Below are 8,229 nucleotides of genomic sequence, written 5' to 3' on the forward strand. Positions count from 1 at the left end.
CCACAGCAATGCAAATAAAGCTCTACAACCAGAATGGGATCAAGGAGCGTCACAGCTAAAAAGTGTGTAGGGCAATAGTACAGGGGGGAGGGCGTTTACCTTGCTCGTGACCAACTGGAGTTTTTTCCCCCGGCACCTCATATGGTTCCCTGAGCCCCGTCAGGAGTGATCCCTGAATGCAGAGCCAGGAGGAAGCCCTGAACACTGCAAGGTATGGCCCCCAAATTCAAACAAACAAGACCCTGGCAAGTAGAAGCTGAGAGAAGATGAAATTTTGCAGTCTGCTGTAACTTAGATGGAACTGGAGAGTGTCATGCTAAGCGAAGTGAGTCAGAAATGAAAGATATGCAGCAGCTGATCTCACTCACTAGAGAGACAGAGAAGGGGATTAGACAATGATCGAGGGCTAGGGGAGGGAGAGGCAAGGGACTGTGAGGAAGAGTGACAGGAATCTTGAAACACAGCTGGAAGGACTGATGTACAGCTCTGCAGCTGTAAAACAACTTCCATGGAACTATAAACTATGTTACCACGATTAAAAAAAAAGGCATTTAATTTAAATGAAAAAGTGGGACCAGAGAGATACTACAGAGGTTAGGGAGCTTGTCTTGCACACAGGCAATCTGGGTTGAATCCCTGGCACGTGCCAGGAGTAATTGCTGCACGCAGAGTCAGGAGTAACCTCTGAGCATCATCGAGTATGGTCCAAAAAATAAACGAACAAAAAATTAAATTCATTTGGAAAGTTTGAAGAAAAGACTGTTTGGAAGAGCCAGAGTGATGATAGCACAGTGGGTAGGGCGTTTGCGGCTGACACGGATTCAACCCCTGGCATCCTATATGGCCCCCCAAGCACTGCCAGGAGTAATTCCTGAGCACAGAGCCAGGAGTAACCCCTGAGCATCTCTGGGTGTGACCCAAAAAAAAAAAAAGGAATGTTTGGAAAGATAAACGGCAAAATACTGATAAGAATTGTTAGCACTAGCCATGTATTCAACTATGTATTTCCATCTAGATGGCCCAAACATTCAACATTAGCTCCCCTTCACTCTACCTACCACGAACTCTGGCTTCCTTCTTACTCCCACATAGGGGCAAAGGACCAGCCCTCACTCGGGCTTCCAAACTAGAGCACAAATCTCAAAATCTTTAATTGGTCCCACGCTGCTCAAATTAAATTCCATTTCCACAGTGATAACTTCTTGAGACCCTCCAACTAACTCAGGGCCCTTAGAGTTATCATTAAGATGAGCTTTTTTTTCTCCCCTGGTTTTTGAATTATACTTAGCAACTCCGGGGCCCTTGGAGGGGAGCGGTTTGAGCTTTTCTCCCTGCCCTGGCCAGGGCCCCGGCAGCCGAAGAACTCCAGGACCAGCCACCACCACCATGCTGAGACCACTCTCTGCACACCTGAAGGTACCGGCAGAGGGACAAAGCCACGTGGGTTCCGGGGCCGAGATCTCCAAGCCTACTCGGATTTGGGCCGAGCATCCTCCACCCAGATCCTCCAAATTCCAGTAGGCGGGGGTCACACCCACCAACTGGCCCCCTGGCGCCGTGTAATCCCATCAACGGCCAAGACTCAGAGACTATAAAAACCAGCTCCCAGAACCGCACGGCCGCATTTGTGGCCGCGCGACATCTTATTATGACATCTTATTATCTCATTCCTACTTTGACAAACTTGCAGGCTATCGAATGTAGCCTGCCCACACGGCAGAGTCTGGCAAACTCCCTGTGGCGTACCCAATATGCCAAATACCAGTAACAATGATGGGTCTCATTCTCCTAAAGAGCCTTGAATATAATCTCAGGGCTAGGATGAAGGAGACGTTACTGGGGCCTGCTCGAGGCAATCGACGAATAACAGGATGATCTGTGATCTGTGACTTAGCAATGCTCATGGTGTACTCCTCACTCTATGCTCAGGGATCACTCCTGAAAGTGCTCAAGGGACCATATGTGGAGCAAGGACTCAAACTGGGGCCTGTGCAAGGCAAGGGTCTTGGTCTCTAGACTCTATCTCTGGCCCCCAAACTGTTTTCTTTACATCCCAAACCTTATTACTGTCATCATAAAACAAGCATGACCAGATTGTGGAGAATTTACCATTCAGTGCTCAGTTACTGGGTTATTTCATATTGAATATTAAATGATTATTCAAGGGCCAGAGCGATAGTACAGCAAGCAGGGCATCTGTCTTGCACGCAGCCAACCTGGGTTCAATCCCCGGCATCCTAGATGGTCCCCCAAGCACCGCCAGGAGTAAGTCCTGTGGACAGAGCCAGGAATAAGCCCTGAGCATTGCTGGGTGTGACCCAAAAGCCAATAAATAAACAAATAAATAAATATTCAGGTACTCAGTAATTCCTCAGCATAAAGCCAGGAGTTACTCCTGAGCACTGCCAGGTGTGGTCCAAGAAACAAAACAAAAAACAACAACAAAATTGGGGGTGGAGAGATAGTACAGGTCAGGTACTTGCCTGCAGGAGGCCAAATTTCAGTTTGATCCTGGTACTGCACGCGGCCCCATGAGCACCTGCAGAGGTCAATCCTAAGCACTGAGCCAGGAGTAGCCCCAGAGTATCACCAGGAGTGGCCCAAGCAAAAAGCCTTTTCCCTTATCAATTCTATATCTAATTACGGGAGGCTTACAATCTAAGGATTCAATTTCAAATAATTTAATAACTACACAAAAGTCCTACACTAATGCAGCAACAGTATTTGGTACTAGCTGACCCCCAATTGGTCATAATGGTACTTGATGTTGACTCACTTGTTTTTCAAGGCTCCAAAGAGTATGGGAATGCACACCAATCACGGGACAACATCAATCGTGACATTCAGGATGGGTCAGGAGGTGCTTAAATGAAGAGAACCTGAAATTCCACACTTACTTGCTCTGTTGGGAAGAGGGTATTGATGTACTCCACAGCATTGAAATCTGCTCGATCTAGAGGATCCTGGCTTGGAAATACCTAGAAGAACACAAAGGGTTATAAAAGACTTCATCTTTCTGTTGTATTATTTCTTTCTTCCACACTAGTGGTAAATTCCTTGAAGGAAAAAAATAATACATCTTTTTTCACTTTACAATGTTTCACACAACAGATACTCAATAAAATACCTGTTAAAAGGACGAGAGAGAGAGAGAGAGAGAGAGAGAGAGAGAGAGAGAGAGAGAGAGAGAGAATATACAGGAACTTGCATGCAGCCAGCCCCAGTTTTATCCCTGCTTATGGTCTCCTGAGTAGCCCCTGAGCATGGGTGGGTGTGGCACACAAACCACAACACACACACACACACACACACACACACACACACACCCCACAAGTCTATTAATCTTTAATTTTCAACATCTATAACGTTAACAGCATGGTACTAAAAAAAAAAAATTTTTTTTTTTTTTTTGATTTTTGGGTCATACCCAGTGATGCACAGGGGTTACTCCTGGCTCTGCACTCAGGAATTACTCCTGGTGGTCCTCAGGGGACCATATGGGATGCTGGGACTCAAACCTGGATTGGCCAAGTGCAAGGCAAACACCCAACCCATTGTACTATCGCTCCAGCTCTAGTACAATTTTTTTTTTTTTTAAGTAATCAGGGCTGGAGCAACAGTATAGATGCTAAGACACTGGCCTTGCACGTGACCTAGGTTCACATCCCTGATACACGATCATCTGAGCACTGGGTGTAACCACAAAAGAAATGAACGTGCAACCATGAAAGTCCATAGAGAACCTCCAGGGTGAGGAATAGAGAGTATTGTACACAGTCAGACTAAATGAGCTGACATGTGTGAATTTAGGGAGTTTCAAAAACAGAACTATGCACCATATCTTCGCAATGTTGGGGCCACAGAATCCTCCAGGCACTGCAGCGAGTTTCAGACAGCCTGGAAAATTGGAGAGCATGAAGCGCAGACTTGAACTTGCTGCCTCCTGAGAAATATAGTGCAATCCCTGCGATAGTTGCAACCTGAAGACCATGCAGGAAGATGGATCACAAAAGTGGTCAATCGATCCCCTGGCTAACTTTCACCAGTACAAGACTGTTATAATTTACAGAAAAGCAAGTTCCCTTCTGATTCTGCATATTAAATAGACAATGCTACAATTCAACCTTATTTCCAATCGTCCAAATAAGCTCTCTAAAATCCCTGTCAAGGGGCCAGAATGATAATACAGAGATAAGGCATTTGCCCTGCATGTGGACGACCCTGGTTTGAACTTCGACATCCCATATGGTTCCCTGGGCACCACCAGGTAACTCCTGAGCACAGAGCCTGAAGTAACCCTTAGGCATCGCCAGGTGTGGCCCAGTAACCAAAAAATAAATTAATTAAATTAAATAATTAAAATAAATAAAATCCCTGTCAAAGAGCAGCCGTGTGCACTATCTAGTTCTTTCATTAGAGTCCACTGAGTCCAAAGAGCAAAGGAAACTGATCTTTCATCTGGCAGCTGGAGTGAGTGGGAGAGCTGTGTGGCCTAAGAAAAGTGGGGATGAAAACCACTGACCAGTAGTCTTGCACAAGTCGTTGACCACGTGCCAAAGGCGCTTTGTCTGGGTCAGTGTTCTTAGAAAACATTCTTAGAAAAACACATGCAGTGCCTAAGCAATAGTAGAGTGTCCAGGGCATTTGTCTTGCACAAGGCCAGCCTGGGTTTGATCCCTGGCACCACAAATGGTCCCCCAAACACATCCAGGGAGTGATTCCAGAGGGAAGAGCCAGGAATAAGCCCTAAGCATTGTCAGGTGTGCCCCCCGCCCCCACACACCAAAAAAGAAAAGTAAAATGAATCCAGGGCCACAGAGATAGTAGACCAGGTAAGACGGACCCTCTCACTGCATATGGTCCCCCAAGTCCCTCCAGGAGTTATCCCTTTGTATAGAGCCAGGAGGAAGTCCTGAGCACAGGCACGCATCTCCACTGTCTCCCCACCCATGCAGAAAGAAAAAGAAAAAAGAAAAACACATTCATAATTCTATAAATAGAATACAAATTAGTACACAGCAAGTCCACAGTAAGTATCAATGCCTAATAACTATTTATTATTGCTACTACCACTACTGTTTAACTTCAAAAACCTATCTAGGTGGGCCAGAGAGATGGTATGGAGTTCAGGCATGTGCCCTGCTCACGAATGACCCCCCATTTAATCTCTGCTGTATATGGTCACCAGACCACCATCAGGAAAGACAAAGCCCCTGAACACCAGTGGGTATGGCCCAATGCACCCTCTTCCCATCAAAATAACTGTCCGCAGCAGGAGAAATTAGCTCAAGAAGCTGAGCACATGCTTTGCATGCAGGAGGCCCAGGTTCAACCCAGCAACACCTGGTCCCCCAGGCACGACTGGCAGCAGTGACCCCTGAAGATAGAGCCAGAAGGAGTCCCTGAACACCACAACATGAGGCCCCAAACAAAGACAATCAGCCGCTGGTCCTTAAATGTGGCATAAACCTCCCTTTCTTAAAGCAGATTTCCAGCCTAATTCCTTGAAGGAAGATTTTCTCCCTCTATCAGCAGCAGCACCTCATAGAAGAATCAAAATCACTATTTCTTATATCATTACCCCTAAAAAGTTTACTACTTTCAAAGAGAATTCAATTGGGCTGGAGTGATAGGGCATTTGCCTTGCATGGAGCCGACCCAAGTTCAATCCTCAGTATCCCATATGGTCTCCCAAGCACCACCAGGAGAAACTCCCGAGTGCAGGGCCAGGAGTAACCCCTGTGCATTACAGGTGTGACCACAAAAGGAAAAATAAAGAGAAAGAGAGCAAGAGAGAAAATTCAATCAACTAAGGAGTCCTTTCCAGTAGCGAGGTCTCCTGGGAATATTCTCCAACCTAAACCAAAATAATCTGCTGTAGGAACCCCCAAATATTTTTTTACCCCCAAATATTTAATGTGTGAGAAAGGAGTCATTTTAGATGTCTGCAGAGGCAAAGACAACAAAAATTAAAATAAGCGGGACTACATCAAATTAAAAAGCTCTGCACAGCAAAAGCAATTCAAGCTGTAATAAAATCCTACTGAATGGAAGAAAATATTTGCACATAGGGGCTGGAATGATAGTACAGAGGGGAGGGTATTTGCCTTGATGCGGCCAACCCAGGTTTGATCCCTGGCATCCCGTATGGTTCCCCCAGCCCTGAGTGCAGAGCCAGGAGTAAGCACTGAACATTGCCAGGTGAGGCCCAAAAACAGATTTAAAAAACTGCACACAATACATCAGATAAAGGACTAATATCCAAGGTCTATAAAGTACTCACAAATCTCAACACAAAAAAATCCAAGAGCCCCATCCAAAGATGGGGAGAGGAGAGGAGCAGACACATCCCTAAAGACGTATGAGAAAATATTCATTATCATCTATTATTCAGGAAATGCAAGTCAAAACAACAGTGACATGTCACCTCATGCCAATGGGAATAGCACCATTAGAAAGTTTGAGGGACTGGGGCGATAGCACAGTGGGTAGGGTGTTTGCCTTGCATGTGGCCGACCCAGGTTCAAATCCCAGCATCCCATATGGTCTCCTGAGCACTGCCAGGAGTAATTCCTGAGTGCATGAACCAGGGGTAACCCCTATGCATAACCGGGTGTGACCCAAAAAGCAAAAATAAATAAATAAATAAAAAGTTTGAAAATGGCCAATGTTGGTGGGGATGTGGGGAGAAACGAACCCTCATTCACTGTTGGTGAGAAACTCATATAGTTAAACCTCTATGGAAAGCAAAATGGAGATTTAAAAAAAAAAAGGAGAAGAATAGAAGAACTTCCATAATTCTATGTGACCCAGCAATCCCATTTCTTGGCACCATTCAAAAGGATATATGCACACCTATGTCCACTGCAGCACATACTACAATAGCCAAGATATGAAAACCCAAATGAGCAACCACAGATGAGTGAATCAAGAGGCTGTGACCGATAATATAAACTGTGTATATTAGTATATGACATATACATAAATACTTAGCAGCTCTAAACAAGGACAAAATCATGCAATTTGCCCCCACATGGATGGAACTAGAGGATACCATGCAGAGTGAAGTGAGTCCGAAGGAAAAGGCCAAACACGGAATGATCTCTCTCATAGGTGGGACCTAAAGATACACAACGAGACAGCAACAAATGGCAAAGGCAATGGAACTGGAGAGCTGGTCCACGAACAGTGACATGTCACCTCATGCAGAACTGAGATCTGTGGAGAGGGGGAGGACCAGGACCTCCGGGACCTTGGTGGAGAGAAGTGCGTGCGGTGGTGGAACGATCTATGCAAGAAACCATTTACCGGTACTGGAAATCGGGTAAATTCAAAACCGGAAAATAAAAGGGGCGGGGGAGGGGGGCGGATCCGTTTTCCACGCCTCTCTCCGTCCTCCGCTTCAGAAATCCCAAGCTGGCAGCCCCGCAATTCCAGGCCACTACAGAAGGGTCTAGCGGAGGACGCTGCCACCTTTGCAAGACTGGTGATGAACCGCTTCCCATCACCCCCAAATCGCAGGTCGCAAACCCTGAGGTCCATGAGGTCCCTTCCTCGAGGCTCATCCCTTCCGAAGGGTCCAAGGACGACCCCGGCCTAGACTAACGGTGGCGCTCGGCTGGGACCCCTTCCTCCCTCCTCCTCCTCCTCCTCCTCCTCCTCCTCCTCCTCCTCCTCCTCCCCCTCCCCCTTTCGCCCGGTCCCGGCGGCGCCCAGCCCCCACCGCGGGCTCCGGTCCCGGCGCTCACCTGCTCGATGGCCAGCTGCACCTCGGGCGTGAGCTGCAGCACGGCTTCCAGCTCCTCCACGAACTCCAGCTCCTCCTCCTCCATCATGCCGCCCGCGGGCCCCCGCGCCCGGCCCCCTCGGGCCCGACCCCCACCCGCCGCCGTCAGCCGAGCCCCCGCACGCCCAGCCCCGCGTCGCAGCAGCGCGGCGCCGTCGGCCGCCGGGCACTTCCGGGAGGCCGGCACTTCCGGGGCCCGGGGCACTCTGGGATGCCGGAGGACTGACCTCTGGGTGCCCGCGACTGGGCGCCCGGCCGCGCCGAGCTTCCTCGGCCCGGGATGGCAGCGCCTGCTCGCCCCCGCGGGACCCCCGGCAGGCGCGGGGAGCGGCCAGCGCGGCGCACGGCCACGCCTCGACCCCGGGCCCGTGGCAGTAGTGTCCCCCCTGCCACCGGGGCAGAAATGAGCCCAGCGGGTAAGTGGGGGTGCCCAGGGCACTGTG

At 48.5% G+C, this 8,229-nt stretch overlaps 1 protein-coding gene across 1 annotated transcript in view; it reads right to left on the minus strand.

The window, feature by feature from the left end:
• VPS53 (VPS53 subunit of GARP complex) overlaps positions 1 to 7,879 on the minus strand; it is a 158,434-nt gene extending 150,555 nt beyond the window's left edge. The window contains exons 1-2 of the mRNA XM_056126892.1: positions 7,749 to 7,879; positions 2,898 to 2,978 (exon numbers count right to left, since the gene is read on the minus strand). Coding sequence (XP_055982867.1) covers positions 2,898 to 2,978; positions 7,749 to 7,835 — 168 coding nt within the window. The 5' untranslated portion in view covers positions 7,836 to 7,879. The remainder of the gene's footprint in view (positions 1 to 2,897; positions 2,979 to 7,748) is intronic.
• Positions 7,880 to 8,229: the final 350 nt, after the last annotated feature.

The sequence above is a fragment of the Sorex fumeus genome, unplaced genomic scaffold (assembly GCF_029834395.1).
Source record: "Sorex fumeus unplaced genomic scaffold, SorFum_2.1 ptg000063l, whole genome shotgun sequence".
NCBI classification, from domain to species: domain Eukaryota; kingdom Metazoa; phylum Chordata; class Mammalia; order Eulipotyphla; family Soricidae; genus Sorex; species Sorex fumeus.